The sequence below is a fragment of the Cydia splendana genome, chromosome 14 (assembly GCF_910591565.1).
Source record: "Cydia splendana chromosome 14, ilCydSple1.2, whole genome shotgun sequence".
In the NCBI taxonomy this organism is placed as follows: domain Eukaryota; kingdom Metazoa; phylum Arthropoda; class Insecta; order Lepidoptera; family Tortricidae; genus Cydia; species Cydia splendana.
This window is the reverse complement of record NC_085973.1, coordinates 5,863,367-5,881,519: the sequence shown is the minus strand read 5'-3', so window position 1 is coordinate 5,881,519 and position 18,153 is coordinate 5,863,367. Positions and strand designations below refer to the sequence as shown.

General features: G+C 36.5%; 1 protein-coding gene across 2 annotated transcripts in view; it reads right to left on the bottom strand.

The window, feature by feature from the left end:
• Nucleotides 1–12,562: 12,562 nt before the first annotated feature.
• Nucleotides 12,563–18,153, bottom strand: part of LOC134797109 (G-protein coupled receptor moody-like) — a 59,254-nt gene continuing 53,663 nt past the window's right edge. Inside the window, exons 5-9 of one of the 2 annotated variants that reach the window (XM_063769341.1) lie at nt 17,330–17,457; nt 16,556–16,709; nt 16,011–16,231; nt 15,280–15,423; nt 12,563–13,475 (exon numbers count right to left, since the gene is read on the bottom strand). In XM_063769341.1, coding sequence (XP_063625411.1) covers nt 13,114–13,475; nt 15,280–15,423; nt 16,011–16,231; nt 16,556–16,709; nt 17,330–17,457 — 1,009 coding nt within the window. In that variant the 3' untranslated portion in view covers nt 12,563–13,113. Of the gene's footprint in view, nt 13,478–15,194; nt 15,424–16,010; nt 16,232–16,555; nt 16,710–17,329; nt 17,458–18,153 lie in introns of both variants that reach the window. The other variant, XM_063769343.1, reaches the window with a different exon arrangement.

The following is an 18,153-nucleotide window of genomic DNA, read 5'->3' as shown; positions in this document are numbered from 1 at the left end:
AATTTTGTTGCAGACGAAAACTACGTTCCAATCTGCACACCACCACCTTACCTTAGTATTATTATTGTTCATAGCATCTGTGAGCGTAGCAAAGAAAGGTTGTCTACAAATAAATAAATAAATTATTAATAAAAGCATAGTTAATGATAGAATTAGTAAGCTATTGTAGCAATCCTTTGATAATTAGTTGGCTATCATTATTATTTTTATACCAAAAAATAACAACTTGCGTGGATCGGAGTAGAAAAGTAAATTCGTTTTCGTTTAGAAATTGCTTACAAAAATGCACAGAAAACCGCCGGGGTTGGTCTGTGCAAGAATGTTACTGCATACGTGGTTATATTCTCTTTGCTGCATACATTTGTTTGTGTTTTGGAATATTTGTTGCGATATGCGTCAATATTTACGAGTTATACTTGGTCAAGAAGATCTTGTCAGTAGAAAAAGGCGGCAAATTTGAAAAATGTAGGCGCGAAGGGATATCGTCCTATAGAAAATTTTAATTTCGCGCCTTTTTTTACTGACAAGATTTGCTTGACCAGCTTTATATTTAGAGATATATATAAACCGATTACATGCCAGAGGGCCTACCGCGAAACATTATCTGCCTCTCTATCGCTCGAATATGTAAGAGTGATATTCTAGAAAGGGAGATTATGAAATTTTAATTTTCGTGTTTCGCGGTAGCGGGGGTTCCTTGTAGGACAAAACGTAGTGATTATATTCTCTTTGAACAAAACTTCGAGGAGGGAAAATGACGTCATGCAATCATGCAGTTTTGAGTATAAGTATATATGAAAATTGAGTAGAAGAACGATAACTCCATACAAAAAAATGTCCCTTTCAAAAGTTCGTTTATACTACTAGCGCTCTGGTAGGATACCATTGTAATTAGAATTGACAACTCGTTTAGCCTAGCGGGTATTGGCAGTAATCCAGTTCAGGAAGCTAATGGTCCTGGGTTCGAATCCCGGAGAGGGAATTTCTTTTTGTATTTTTTTCTTTTTTGTTGGGGTCAGGTTTTTAAGAGCCCATCAACATGCACACTAGCGCCACTACTGAATACATTAAACTAGTTTTTATGTTACTGGATTCGTCAATCTACCCGTCCAAAGTTAAAACGGCCGTTTTTGTTTTGAGCACATAGATCGACGAATCCAGCAACTTAAATACTAGTTTGATGTATTCAAAAGGTACTTAAATACACAATACAGTCCGTAGCGGCCCCTTTTTTAAATTTAAACATAGTCTAATAAAACATGGTCTTCCATTCCCAGAGTGACACGGGGCTACGTCACAACAACATGGCCGCTATATATAGCGCTATCGCATATTATCATATAGCGCTGTCGCATGATGACGTAAGCCCGTGTCAGTTAGGTGACCTAGAAAAGACGGGAATGGAGTACCAGGCGGAGTATATTATTATACCATGAATTTAAATAATCACGATTATTTAGCAGTGGCGCTAGTGTGCACGTTGTTGGGCTCTTAAATTAGCATATCACAAATAAATAAAAAAATACGTTAAAAGATAATGATTAGGTACTATATTTAGAAATTCGTCAAATATAAAAGGTAACAAAAAGTTACGTATTAAGATATAAATATTTTCATTCCTATTAGCATTACTGTATATATGTTAGGAGTATTACATATGAATACATACACAGTGGCGTAGCTAGCATGGGTGGCACCCGGGGCGGAAATTGTGGGTGTCACCCCAAAATTCAATCAAAATTGTAAAATATGTTTAATATTTTACAATTATAAAATTACGTTTAATATTCCATAGCTCACAATTTACTCCATCGCTTTCATTTTAGATTCCATGAACTCTCAATAGTCCACACCCTGGCGGGTGTTGCCTCTGCGCGCCTTCTATGACACGGGCAAGGACAGCATCCGCTCGGTGTAACCCACATTTCATAAGTGTCATAAGGGCATCTACATGTTGGCTTGGGCTCCGCGCATGCCTCCCAAAGGTCCGAGTCATCATTGTCCCGTGAAAGATATACAAATAATTTACGTTAAAAAAAAAAACTTTTTTTGCCAAGTGCGCAATTTGAAAGAGATTCTGTAAAATCCCATTTCACTATGAATTTCAAATAGTCCAGAGTCACCCAATTAGAAACAGTGACATAGCTGCTCAATTACAGAAATAATCACATAATAAAAAAAAACCTTTCTGAATAAAAAAACCTACGAGGCGCCAACATATTATTGTTACATACCAGGAACCCCGAGAGATTTTAACCATGCATTTCTGAGGCCAAAATAAGGAAAATATACTAAAAGAATTTACGTCAATTTCGCCAAAATAAAATTGTTTTTCGATTTTTTGTACATAAAATGTAAATGTATGTAAATTTGTAAAACTGTCACCCAAAAATAATTTTAACTTTTTTTTGTCAATTACAGAAATAATCACATAATTTAAAAAAAAACTTTCCAAAGTTGCGAAACTTTCCACATGATATATTCTCGTTTTTCGATTTTTTTGTACATAAAATGTAAATGCTATAATTTGTAAAACTGTCACCCAAAAATAATTTTAACTTTTTTTTGTCAATTACAGAAATAATCACATATGTAATTAAAAAAAAAACTTTCCAAAGTTGCGAAACTTGCCACATGAGAATTTTTTGGTAACTTTTGAGAATGTTCTCGAGAACGAGAATTTATTTATTTATCGTAGTTTATACCATGAATATTCACAATAGTTTAGGTGTAGTATCCTTACCCCCAGAAAATTCCGACTTTTGGTCTACCGCTTCCGGTCAGAAAAATGTATGACGGCCCGGCCAAACGGTCAGACCTAGGTGGGGGGTGCTCGACCAAATGTCATAGAGGGACCCTGGCAGTTTTTGACGCCGCCATGGTTTTTTCAATATGGCCGACTTTTTTTTTAATTTTTTCAAGTTTGTCCTAGCGCGCTGAAATTTTGGTCACGGAATCTCGGAGTCCTCTAAATACCCATGAAAAATTTTTTTTTGGAAAAATGCTACAATTGCGGGAAAACTGGCCACTTTTATTTTGTATGGCAACTTTTAATCGGTGCGTGATAGGTGGGGGGTGCTCGACCAAATGTCATAGAGGGCCCCGAGACAAAACAACCTGCATTAAAAAATGGCCGACTTTTTTTTATTTTTTCAAGTTGGTCCGAGCGCGCTGAGGTTTGGCATGGCGGGAGATAGAGGCCTCTAGATTCCTATGACAAAAATTTTTTTTTGAAAAAATCCAAGATGGCGGAACAATAATTTCCATGTTGCAGGAATGTTCTGAGAACAATCTCGAGAACGTTTCCGCTTTTTGGGAATGTTCTGCAATTTGTACATTGCTATGCTGGTGGTACTGGACTATGAAGCTAGGCGAATTCCAAAACAGTTTATAGGACATTTTAGTCTTTAAATATGATCAGGAATATTCTGTTAAAATCTCTCGGGTTCCTCATGCGGGCATGTTGTATATTATTTCCTTAATGGCGGTTGTGCAATCTGCCACAGTTTTACGATTTTTTATAGATGGCACTACTGATGTTCACGGTCGGGTGTCACCCCCCAAATGGGCGACACCCGGGGCGGGCCGCCCCCGCCGCCCCCCCCTAGCTACGCCACTGTACATACATTGATATGGCAAATGGTTACAAGTTGTTATTACATCTATCCGGTTATCGGACATTTTCTGCTTCACAGCTCCGCGCGGCGTTCTTGATCACCGGGAAACTAGTCTGGATATGCGGCAGATACGTGCCCTTTGAGCTTTTTCCAAGAAATCATATGACGGCCCAGGATTATAATATATTATTATCTCACGCTCAAGCCATCAATTTGATTGATTCAATTTCTAAAACAAAATAGTCACAAATTAAACAATATAATCTAACTTCCTAATTACTAACGTCGCTAATTCCTAGGGTCTAAATTTACCAGCTCAAACAATGTGAAGTTTTACATCTATGATGAATTTTGATTATAATTTCGGACGCGATATAACGTCCGCGGGTTTACGGGGATAGTAAGATTAAATTATTATATTTGAATTTGGTAATTTAGTACGCTCATTTTTATTTAAATATTAATATATTTCTTACCTTGAAATTATCGCTGTTTCTGGTTTACTACAACGGTTTCCACACACACATTAGGGCTTTTCATAATCCGGATAAGAATTGTTGATAAAGTCGCCATTGCCGGATACAGCAAGGAAGGAAGAGAGACAACGGTTTAATTTTAACTAAGCCTGTCTGTGCGAAGACGCATTTAGATATGTTGCTCGTACATATGAATAGTTTTTATTTTAAAATTAATAGGAACCTAAATAAATATATTTCAAGTGAATAAATCGTTTTATATGAAAACTGATATGATATTTTTGCGTTAAATTACTTTACTGATAGCATTGACATTACAGACTTTTGTAATGACCTATGTTCTTACCGGCCAGACCCAAATCAAGGCCTATCCATGGTATAATAATATACTCCGCCTGGTACTCCATTCCCGTCTTTTCTAGGTCACCTAACTGACACGGGCCTACGTCATCATGCGACAGCGCTATATGATAATATGCGATAGCGCTATATATAGCGGCCATGTTGTTGTGACGTAGGCCCGTGTCACTCTGGGAATGGAAGACCATGTTTTATTAGACTATGGGCCTATCAAAGAGGCCTATTGACAAAGTTTTTTTTTTAATTTTATTAAGGAGGGTAGAGGCACGTCTACCCTTCGTAGATTTTATGAACATAGACAAAGACAAACTGAAATATAATAGATAACAATTTACATATATCAAAATATAAATAATAATTTACATATGACTACTTCATAAAATACAAATCAAAATATATTTGATAAAATAATTTCATTTGTTCCTAGAAATCGTATAGACAAAGCCAGTTCTAGCAATGTTGCTGTAGTAAAATATTTTTATGTTAATTACTGGCAATCTCGTCTGGGAACGGACAACACATATATAATTTTGAAGGGTCACATCGTTTCAAGGAAGTCAATAGGCCTTGATATTATCTTTATGTTTTAAAAATTTATACTCTGTCATGCCAGAGAAAATTTGAATTTCGCGCCCTTTTCTACTGCCAAACTTTTTTGACCGTCTATAGGTAGGGTAGTTTCAAGCGCTGCCGCTGTACTTACTCAGTGGGGAAGCCCGGCCCGAAAAACGAATTGTAGATGGCGCTCTTCCAAATCCCATACGATTTGCAAAGACCTACTACTTACCTACTATTTTTGTGTAAGTATGTTAAGTACATATCATAATTATGTAATAACCCAAACGATAATTGTAGGTAGCTCTAAACTTATTCCTAGGATTGATTTTTCTGTGCTACCTTCCATTGCATTTGATGGTGTCCACATTCCATTCGCTAAACAGGTAAAAAATCTCGGGATCATAATAGACTGCACTTTATCTTGGATCCCTCAGATTAGCGAGGTAAGCAGGAGGATGTTTGCATCAATGGGTGCACTTCGCCGACTACGTAACTTTTTGCCTTTCGCCACCAAAATTGCGCTATCACAATCGCTTCTTATGCCTATATTAGATTATGCCGACGCCTGTTATCTGGATCTTACTGAAGACCAGCTTAGTAAACTTGAACGCCTTCAAAATCTTTGTATCAGATTTATATTTGGCCTGCGTAAATTTGACCATATTTCCAACTTTCGTGCCCAGCTCAAGTGGCTCCCTATACGTCTTCGACGTAATTCTCATATCTTAGCTCTTCTCTATAGCATTCTTTTCAACCCCGCTACTCCTTCATACCTTAAAGAACGTTTTAGTTATCTCTCCTCCGTCAGGCCTTCACGGAAATATCAACTTGTTCCCCCTCCTTCTTCTACGAAATTTTATAATGACTCCTTTACGTTTCGAGCTGTTCGTCTGTGGAACAGTCTGCCGTTAGACATTAGGTGTGCTAAAACTCTTCAAAGCTTTAAAAACCTTCTAAAGAATCATTACTTATCTCTTCCTTAATGTGCCGCTGTGTATATATTATGTATTTATATATATATATATATATATTGTTTGTATTTTTCTATATATTTATATATGTATGTGATATATATTAAACTATTTGGTTGTACCTATTGGTACATATTTATTTTTATAATTATAAAATTGTATATGATCGAATGTGTAATCTTCTTATTCCTGTAATTTATTTCGTGCACTACCTGTTTTAAAAGTTTTCTATTCTTTATATCCTGCTACCCCAAGGTTGTCTGGAAGAGATCGCTTACAGCGATAAGACCGCCTGTTGCTACCTTTATTTACACTGTAAATCTGTTTTTGTATTTTTTTCTTTGTGGTGCAATAAAGTGTATTTACTTACTTACTTACTTAATTATATACGATGAAAGAGACTGACAGAAGATAGAGGTCCTTAAGGGTGGTATTCTACTCGTACCTGTCCAATAAATAAAAATGTTTTCATTTCACCTCACAAAGGATAATTCAGGATGTCTTCATTAAGGATGTCAGTGCATCTCAACTCTCTCATTAAGCAAAATGTGAAACGCAACACAAATTGGACAAAGAAATTGGATAGTGGAATACCACCCTAAAATAGGGTACCTAATAATGGCGGATCGAGCTATTATATCATATATATTAGTCCGTCTTTTGTACTATAAGGTTTTTCTTTTGTGCAATAAAGATTAAATAAATAAATAAATAATAATTCTTACGAAATTTAGGTAGGTAAGTAAGTAAGTAACGTAATATTAGTGTAGAGATCGCATTAAGCGGTAAGACCGCCCATTGTATCTCTAGGTAGGTATTTTTAAAAATCATACATCGTAGTGTTTATTGTTTTTAAATTCCTACCACACCACGTCGGTGGCAAATTAATTTACAGCCTGATGGTAAGCGGTTTCCGTACCATATGGACGCATGCAACACCGGAGATACCTATTACATGCGTAATCCCGGTAGGTACCTAGTTTAAAAACATAAATATATATTTTCTTTATTTTCTGGACGTGCATTATAGACTACTTACCTACTTATTTACGTTTTGTTCTAGCATTTAGAGGAAAAGAAAAAGGTAAGGTGGAAGCGGATTTACAGCTTGGCAAAAAAGAGTAAGAAATTAAAAAGTGGCAACACTGTAGTGTCGTCCCGTTTTCTATAAAATCTTAGTATAAAATGGTTTGAAAGGGACGACACTACAGTGTTGCCACTTTTTAATTTCTACTCTTTTTTTGCCAAGCTGTATTTGCCAGTCAATAACCTTATTGCGAAGAAGAGTTGGTTTATGAAAGTAAAACTATACCAACTCATCGTTTCAAATTTCATTTATTTTATATCAAAATTTGTCCATGTTTGAAACTTAAGTAGTAACTAACTAATAAATATAACGTAATAAATAATGCAAATATTTGAGTATATCTACCTAACTTTTTATTATGATTGTCAATTTTATTAATACAATTTCATAATTGATCTGATCTTAAATACTAATATGGCATTTAGATTCTATAACTCGGTCAAGCCATTTCTGTCAGTAGAAAAGAGCGGAAAATTTAAAAAATGTAAGCGCGAAGAGTTCCCGTCCCATAACTAAATCATAAACTAAGAGTTATCGTTAAGCGTACCATAGAAAACTTGAATTTCGCGCCTTTTTCTATTGACAAACTTGTTTGACCGCCTATAATTTATTATTGTTTTTCACAAGTTTCAGTGAATATATATATTAGTTACACTTTTTAGTTTATACACACCCATACAACCATTTCCAGTCGCCGTTACGACGCGGTGTTGACACATCTTGTGTCGACACCGTCTGTTTCGGTCACAATTCCAGTCGCAGAGTCGTCGCCGTGTCGACACAGTTACCAGAAATGGGGAAGGGTCGACACATGACACAAAGTGACATAAAGTGTGGTCGCCGTGTGCACACATTGTTTCGGGTTTGCGACTACTTTATGCCAAAATCATTCGTTCATTCGTTCATTTTGTTCCTGTCAAATGGAAACTGTCAGATGGAAAAATACTTAAATAAAAATAAGTGACATTAATACGCCATCTCTAAAACGGATTACAAGACGTAATTATATATTGTTTGCATTTATATTACAATATGACTTAAATTATTATGGGGAATTAAACTGCTCGAGTGATTTGATAAACTAAGTGTAATATAATCAACGCGCCACCACATTGTTTTAGTTTAGCCGGAAATGAAATTGTTTACTTCTCAGTGCCTGTGTTCATAACTATATTATTTGAAGCATTTTTAGTACTTCGATGCGTATACTATACTTAAATAACAGAAATAACGCTTTACATACTACGAAACTTGTTAATTATGATGTGTAAATATGGTTTAAGGCTGAGAAATATTGCAGTCACAAAGTAGTTGCAATGTTTCGACTTTGTGTCGACTCTGTGTTGACACATGACACGCGCTGTCAAAAGTAATAACAAAGTTACTGGTATGTTACTGGATTTGCAAAATGGCTCCTTGTGTTGATTTGTTTTCAGATATTCTCAAAGTGTAAAAATGCCGTGGTCAGAGATGGGCATTAATCGATTAACTGTTTATTCGACTAATTAATGGAATAAAAAAAGTTAATTCTCAAATTTTAATCGCGATTAGTTTAGTCGACCTAACATAGATTGAAATTGAATTAATCTGAATATTAATCGAATAAATTATCGATTAAATCTCGATTGAAAGTTGACAGGGGGCCATTTTTGTACGTAAAAATAATAGAAATGTCTTGCATGCAGATGGTAGCAAAACACTTTGTCATAAAAGTCGAGATGGGTGTCGATATATAGGTTTTAGGGAGTGCCGATTTCGCAAAAAAATGACCATTTTGGAATCCGAAATGGCGGCCATGCACTGTGTCATAAAAGTCGTCATGGATGTCGTTTTATACGTTTTAGGGGGCCTCAATTTTGAAAATGATGACCATTTTGGAATCCAAAATGGCGGCCATGCACTATGCCATAAAAGTCGTCATGGGTGTCTTTTTATAGGTTTTAGGGGGCGCAGATTTCGAAAATGATAACCATTTTGGATTCCAAGATGGCGGCCATGCACTATGTCATAAAAGTCGTCATGGATGTCGTTTTATAGGTTTTAGGGGGCCCCGCTTTCGAAAATGATGACCATTTTGGAATCCAAAATGGCGGCCATGCACTATGTCATAAAAGTCGTCATGGGTGTCGTTTTATAGGTTTTGGGGGGCGCAGATTTCGAAAATGATAACATTTTCAATTTAAAAATGGCGGCAATGCACTATGTCATAAAAGTCGTCATGGATATCGTTTTATAGGTTTTAGGGGGCGCAGATTTCGAAAATTATGACTATTTTGGATTCCACTTTTATGACAAAATACGTAGCCGCCATCTTGGATTATAAAATGATCATCGTTTTCGAATTCTGCACTCCCTAAAACCTATAAATCGACATCCGTGACGACGCAAGTTATCTTTATTTTCAGATCTAACAAATTGCTACAGAATACAAAGGACAAAAAAGAAGCGAGGAGGTAATGAAACAAGCAAAAATACAGATGATTCCTTGACGCAATTGGGTGATTCTTAAATTGTGTCCAGATTTTTTTTGTCATAAAAGTTTATATTTTTCACATATTACTCTCACAAGTTCCGTGACATTTCGACCTTGTAATTTTTTAAGTAAATGTTTTTGTTTATCTATGAGGATCTCACTAGAATAGTATAATCAAGGTATGTTTATATTTGATGAATGAAATAGTAACGCAAAAAAAATATATATTTGTGTCTTATATTCCTGCCGAAGACTTTTATTTTACCTTTTCCTTCTACACAAGTTTGGCCAAGTAATAAGAATTTAGGGCTCTCAATTTTATTTTGACTTCTACAACAGTAAAGCTACGAGGCCATGTTTGGTATCGTTTTCGTATAAATTCGCAGTACCAAATTTAGTTAAGGTATCACATTGACACCATTCCGAAGTAAAAACATATAAACTTATTAAAATACTTTCTTTTAAACTCCTCTTCACGCTTAAACTGCTGAACAGTTTTAATTTAAATTTGGTACACATATATTTTGAGTCCCGAGACAGGATATAATAAGTTATCTCAAAAATTATCCTTTAAAGGTGTGAAATGAGGTGTAGGGGGGAATTCAGAATTGACTTCTTGAAGTTAATACTGTTTAAGTTTAGGTTTGAAGTCATGTTTTTTCATCATTTTTAACTAAATCAAAGATGTAGACCATCCCAAATTTCATATAAATCGGTTCAGCGGTTATTGATTTCCCGTACAAATTTCCACGCCACTTTTCACACCTTCAAAAGATGATTTTGGTTATAAGATCTATCCTATGTCCTGTTCCGGGACGCAAACTATTTCTATACCAAATTTCAACGAAATCGGTTCAGCGGTTAAGCGTCAAGAAGAGTTTCAAAAAAACCGGCCAAGTGCGAGTCGGACTCGCGTATTAAGGGTTCCGTACATTAAGTCCGACTCGCGCTTGACTGCACATTTCTAATAGGTTTTCCTGTCATCTATAGGTAAAGAACTATTTTGTGTATTCAGACGGACATACATACAGACGCACGAGTGATCCTATAAGGGTTCCGTTTTTTCCTTTTGAGGTACGGAACCCTAAAAAGATTTATTTTTATTTTGTGGAATGGTGTCAATGTGATATCTTAAATGGATTCAGCACCCCAGATTTATACGAAAACGATACCAAACACGGCCTAGCACCTTCACTGATATAGATATATCAAGATAAAATTGAGAGCCCTAAATAAACTTTCAAGAGCGGATATCTCAAAAACTATTCAACATATCGAAAAAATTGACTGAATAAACTTGTAACAAATTAAATTAACTTTCATTTTGTATAAGTGGCCATGTCGCTGAGATGCATAGTTTCCGAGATATAATTGAAAAACGGGAAAATGGGACCTTCAAAGCCCCCTCTCTCCCCCCCGCTCAAGGGCTACGGCCGGGGACTTTTGATATGTTCACCTCCTAACTTGTCAAACCGAGTTACGGAGTCAAAAATTGTGTTCCGAGCATTTCCCTCTACAACTTTTGGAGCATTCGTTGCCTGACCTAAGTAGCTTATTGAATTTCTTTAAAAACTTTTCTGTAAAAGGTTGACGGGTGTTGGGTGTTTATATGGTTTCGGTCGATTATTATCATTTGCATTGCCCATGATGACTTACTAGAATTACGAGCACACGAGACACTAATAGTAGTTTGACAAACCTTGGTTTTCAAGAGGTATTTTATATTGACATTTGCTGTCACAAATTTGCTGTCAGATTTAGTCGCAAACCGCACGCAAAGTGCACACAAATGTGTCGACACCTTGTTACGGAAAAGTGTAGACACGGCGACGACACTTTGTTTCGAAACAATTCTAGACACATTGTGTGGACTCTGTTACGACACATCTGACATTTAGTTACCACTTTGTGATTCTGCGACTGGAATGGTTATATGGGCAGTATAAAAAATCTTCTACCTTTGTTTACAATTATTATGATAGATACCTATAGATGGTCAAGCAAATCTTGTCAGTAGAAAAAGGCGCGAAATTCAAATTTTCTATGAGACGATATCCCTTCGCGCCTACATTTTTCAAATTTGCCGCCTTTTCCTACTGACAAGATCTGCTTGACCATCTATATTTCAATAATCAAGTACAATACTGACTATTTCCAATTTCATAAAAAAAATAAGGCGCGAAGGATTGTGATCTCCCATAGCAAACTTAAAATTCTCACCTTTTTCTACTGAAGAGTTGGGCGTGTTTCTATTTCAGTATTTATAACTCAATCAGCGTATTTTTTTTTAATTAAATAAAGATAATAAAATAAAGCTGGGTACACACAGTGGCACGTAATGGAGCGCGGTTTCCAGGAAATCCGTTGGAGGGTAGATAGAAAGGAAAACATTGGAAGTTGCAGGCAAACACAGAGTAGTGGTTTCCGACATAAATCCGTGTTCCTGTGGTGTTCCTGGTAGGTACAGTCAGCAAAACTATTAGCTTAGCGTGGCTTAGCATAGGTAGGTACGGTCAGCGTCAAATATATTGTAGCAGCCAAAGTGGCCAAATAGTTCGTCACACCGTACTAAATATATGGTGTAACGAACTATTTGACCACTTTTGCAGCTAATATAATATATATATTTGATGCTGACTGTACATGTTTATAACAGGTGTGTAAATCTCATACTTTTATGGTCTATTCTATGCTTTTATACAATTTAATTATAATGATAATTGTTGAAGCGTCATAAATGGAATATTTTGTAGAATAACATACTGATAGAGTGTTTACCGGGGCTAAATTAGTGCGGGGCTAGTTTGTAAATTATATACTCTAGCACAGCAACTTTGTCAGTAGAAAAACGCGGCAAATTTAAAAAATGTAAGCGCAAAGACTTTACGTCCCATAGAAAATTTGAGTTTCGCGCCTTTTTCTACTGACAAGTTACCCGGGTGTGTTTCAGTATATTTCAAATTGTGAAAAGTTTCTGAGTTCCCTGACACGACTGCTGGTGAAACTTTGAAGGATGCATAATTCATTTTTATTATGTAAAACATTCACCACTTCTATATTTAGTTTCGGCTATAAAAACATGTTTGGAATGTGTCTTCACTTAAAAATAAATAGAAAACAGATCTAAACTTCACATAAAAGGAATGTATAACAAAACATGATAACTGTTTTTTTAAAACAGTTGCAACATGTAAAATTCATCGGAGATACATTTGTATTTCATTTAAATATCACTTTACAAATGTAATATAAATATTTACAAATAATTAAAACTATATTACCATTATAATAACTCGTCGCTCGCTAGCAGGACGGACTTTGTTTAAAAATTATATACATAGCCATTTTAATAAAATTAATAAAAAATTGATACGTGAAAAAGGTTAAAACTATGAATACTTCATTCTGATGGAATCTCAGTGCGTCTTAGTCTAGTTACGTTTGTTATTATCGTCAAATCTTAAAATCAACATATTTTGGCAAAATATTTGGCGTAAAGCAGTGCTTTTATAAGTGCTTAAAATACTCTTTGGAATTATCTTTGGTCAGTTCTTTTAGCGAGCGACGAGCGCTATATATTGGTCGTCCTATCAGCACCCTGTCCATAGCTGCCAATCTGGAACCTGGTGATCTTTGGTCCTACAGGGCTCACACGCGCCGGCCCGACTTTTAGAGAGCTTGGTTTATTCATTATCGGAGTGTTCGAGCTTGGTGTGTTCGAGATTTTCAAGCTTGATTTCGGCGTGCTTGAGATTTTCGTGGTCGAGCCGGATAGCGGCGTGCTCGAGCCGGTTGGGGCCGGCCGGGGGTCTACCGGCGCGGGCCCGCGGGGATTGTGGAGGCCCTGGGGTCCGCTCTGGACTCCCCCAGTGACACTTGGCTGAGCGCCGTTCGTGTGTTGCTGTAGCTGTATCCGTGACGCTCGTTCCATTTCTCTAAAAAGAATGTGGGACTAATTACTTGTCTTAAAATTAAAGCTATATGCGTGTATGGAAAAAAATACGAAGGAGGCACTACAGTATATATTTTAAGAGGATAAGTGACTCCACTGTTACCTACTAAACGTTTTTTTGTGGAGCTACAGAAATATATCAACATTATTGTAGTTTTAAATTGTAATAGAATAAGATAATTATGTATTTCTGAACAAATATTTTTTATAAAGAAATAGATTAACCGATAAGGTAAGTTTGAAAGGCGTCAAGATGCAAATTCAATCAATAACAAGCAAATATTTTTTTACCACGAGGCGCCAAAGTTACTTTGCACCCCGTGTCTTTTGAACCTTACGGTCCGCTTAGGATTTTAAATAAAAACAATATTTTCTGAATATAACTAATATCAAACAAAAATTTTGCTCACTTGTTACACCTACCGAAGTAGATACTTATCACGCTAAGTGATTGAATACAGGTGGAAATGATGCTCAATAGTTGCATTGTTACGTGCTTTCACATCTGCCATGCCAGTGTTTATAAACTTAGTTTATCAAAACTGACAATTGAATGAACGATGAAAGTGCCATCTATGGAATCATTCGATGTAGTGTTTATTTGAATAATGCGTATGTGTATGCAGATGCATTCATGCTACGCGCTGTGAGAACATCGGTGCTTGGTCCGTCACTATCCCCAGCTATAAATACATTGCCACATGTTACTATTTCCTTTTCATTATAGGTAATGTTTCCTGTATAGGATTAGCATGTTTCGAGACAAAGAATTTGAAATCATATGAAACTGTTGAAAGTTTTGTGTTCGTTAAAGTCATTCTAGCGAACATGAAACAAAGAGGTATACATACGTGGATGGTAAAAACACTTTTAGAACTGGCATGACTTGAAATAAAAATTAGGAGAGAAAAATTGGATTTTTCTACTCTATTTCAACAAAGAGCCGACTAAGATAGAGTCGACCTATTGAATTTAATCGAAGATTGTAACGGAACATGCAACTATGTTCACAGCACATTGCAGAAGCAATCCTGAAACTATTGAGACGGTTCCATGTTTATTATGTTACGCTACTATTATTTAATAGATTGAGATGATTGTAAATCTAACTTATAATATACCTAATACAAATCCATAGGTACCAGGACTACCAGGTGAAAATAAAAAATAGTAAAATAAAAATCATGTTGCGTTGTCAAATTAAAATTGTTATAGTCTGTCAAGCCAAACAAAAAAGCGGCAGATTTAAAAAAAAATTGACGCGAAGGGTTATCGTCCCATAGAAAATTTGAATTTCTCGCCTTTTTCTACCGACAAAGTTGTTTGACGGACTATAACTCATGGATCCAGATTCAGAGTTTTTAGTAAACTGAAATACCATACGCTTAGTCCAATTTCTCCAAAAGCTTTCACCATAGGAAAAGGTTAAAAAGTTGATCACGACTTAACTAAGTAAATAGGTAGGTAGCTTGGCAAAAATCAGGTATATATTTGGATTAGAAACCCTAATGTTCTTCTTCTAACCTAGACTATAGCCACCCAAACGATAGAACTAGCCATGGAAATGCAATTTTAATTTGTCAATATAAAGATTCAAATATAATGGAAGGCAGACCTTTTAACAGGCCTCTGTGCGGCTAGTGGATAAAGCTATATCTGAACCGTTCAATAGTCTCCAGATCGGTAGTTTCATGTGATACCTTCAAGTTCTAATATACGAGGCGAATGCAGACGTGCGCTCCGTTTTCCTGGTGTTGGGGCATGCGGGCGACGAGGGATACGCACCGCTGGTGAGCCCCGACAACCTCGAGAGAGGGCAGCACAGCGCCGCTGCGTACGCGGCGCGGTATTGCGCGTTCATTATGACGTAGATAATCGGGTTCACGCAGGCGCTCGCGTACAGAAGGAGGTAGCCGGCGATGTGGAATACTGGAATGAAGGAAGTTTATTAATGAATTGGATAGGTAAATAACTATACGAAGTTACTATTTTTTACACTTCATGCGTGCCAGATCTGGGTGCATTTTTAAGTACCTAACAATCTCCCTGTCCTGTGGGACATTTTTTTGTAATAATTACAACATTAATTAAACATTATTTACACGTACGTACTACACCTTGTATACAGGGAATTTACTAAACTGATACACACTTATTCTTCTTTCCTTGAGCATTAAGGAAAATACCTATTTAAGTAAGACTACATACCTACGTCAAGGTATAGGTACAATACATGAAATAACATTATTTACGTGAAATAGGTAGGCAAGTTTTTAGTATTCCCAGTAAACTATTAGAGTCGGACCAAGCTTACTCTACATGGCAATAAATTTGCAATGACAAAGCGTGGATTTGTCATCATAAATGTCAAAATTCTAAAAAAAAAATTGATACCTAAATGTCTTTTCATATTGTCTTACCGAGATCAAAGAGTATAATAATATATGTATAGTAATATTGCAAATGGATGTCAACCGATCATTATAAATCAACGTGGACATTAAATGTCTTCTTACCGGGATATTGGACATGGTTGTCAGCGACCTTAGCGATGGTGATCGGCAGGTAACACACCAGAAACGATAGGAAGATAGCGAGCACCATCTTGGTGATGCGCCACTCGTTCCTACGCGCCTTGGTTTCCCTGTTGTCTTTAACGGTTGAACGCTTGTCTGTGTTAAGTGAGCCTGGGCTGGCGTGCTGCGAGCGTTGGTGTTCCCGCATGCGTTGTTCTGAGCTGAAATGATATAGTTGCTGTTAGTTCGTAAGTTTTACGAGGCACTGCAGAACGGGTATTAACAACTATTACGTATTTGAAGTAAAATTGCCGTTCGAATTCAGCATCATAGCCGAATGATGCTTTCGGCCACGGTAGGCCAGAAGTAGCCCCTATAGTAGAGGCCCTATCTACCTCGAAAAACGAAATTTGTTTGTTATTACCTATCGCTCGAATATTATGCAAGAGCGATAGAGAGTTTACTGTTAGTAGTACTATTTCTTCCCAGTTCCTAACTTCCTACGTTGTATGAGTCTATTGGAATTTATTTGAAATTATACATACCTATGTACGACCCAGAAGATTCTCGCATAGCACATCAAAATCAGCAGAGCCGGCACCAAGAAAGCGATGACGAAGAGAGCGGTCTTCGAGGAGCGGCCGTTATCATCAGGTACTATTGAACATGTTCCGAGTTCCTTATCGTAGTCGAATTTACCTGTAAAATTAGGTTTTTTTTAAAGAAAATGTAAATTCTACCTACTTCCGCGATGATTAGTTCCAATGTGAATGGTCTCTCTAGATACTGATTGGTTGACTAACTTAATACGAATACAACAAGCCTCGCTATTTAGAGGGAGGCGAGTGGAACGATTGATTACTAAATGACGTTAGACTAGTATTATATGATCTGTGACATTAGTTTGATTAGTTAGGTACCTACCTAGTAAAGAAAAAAATAGACTAAATGGCGCTTACAGTGTCATGTGAGGTCGACCGGGATAAATGCAAATGGGATTATTGCGTCTATTTGATTTATTTTTTTAAACATTCGTGAACAAAAGCTCCGGTCATCTAGTGATAAAAGCATGAGCTACTTGGAACTAAATAAATAAATATTGGGGACATCTTACACAGATCAACCTAGCCCCAAACTAAGCAAAGCTTGTACTATGGGTGCTACAACGTATCATAGAGAGCGTTCCGAAATCCAACCAATCGTAGATAATTGAAAAATAAATAATAGACACAATAAAGTTATCCCGGTTGACCTTTTTAATATGTATGCGTTGCCTTTTTCTAAAATGCCTATACACGAGCCACAATATTGCTCCTTACCCCATATCCCAATCAGCGTCGGTATCTGCATGCCGTACGCGAACATCCACGAGAAGACGATCATGAGCGCGATGTTGTACTTGCGATACACGCGCCCGTACCAGCTGTGGTGAGCGATCATTATGTATCTGAAAACAAAAAATACTGTGTAAAATCTTCCGAGGCTCATAGAGTCCGTCTGTAAGGGCCACTTACACCATTCACTAACCCGGGGTTAATCGGCTAAACCTGGAGTTACCATGGTTACCAGTAAAATTTTATACTGGGTTACAGGTTTAACCGCTTAACCTCGGGTTAGTGGGATGGTGCAATTTAAGTGGCCCTAAGTGTCATAGTTCAACAAAATAATAATCAAACATTATTAAGCAATATTTGTATGTTTTAATATTACCATTATTTTATTTGGACCAGTAGTTAGGCTTGTAGCCTAAAAGACTTGCTATATTTAAAAGTAGGTCAGTCTACTAGAATCGATCCCTACATTTCAAGGATGGCTCACGTTAGGCCGGCCCGGACGTGACCACGAACGTAACGTCACGTTCGAAACGTCAGGCCATAAATAAACGTAAGTTTTACGCGATTAAGTCCCGTGTTAGTTATAAAAGTATGAGTGAACATTAAATCAATATACTATTTTTCTATTCTAAACTATTATTATTATTAAAACTTTTATGAATACTTGTAGATATTATAATCAAAATGGAAATACGTAATTTGTTCCAGCAGCTGTGTTTGACGGAAAAATTGGTTCTATCGAAATTCTATTAGACGGAGTGTTGATTCGAGTTTGTTAGAAAATTACAATTAAACTCAAACAAAGAAAT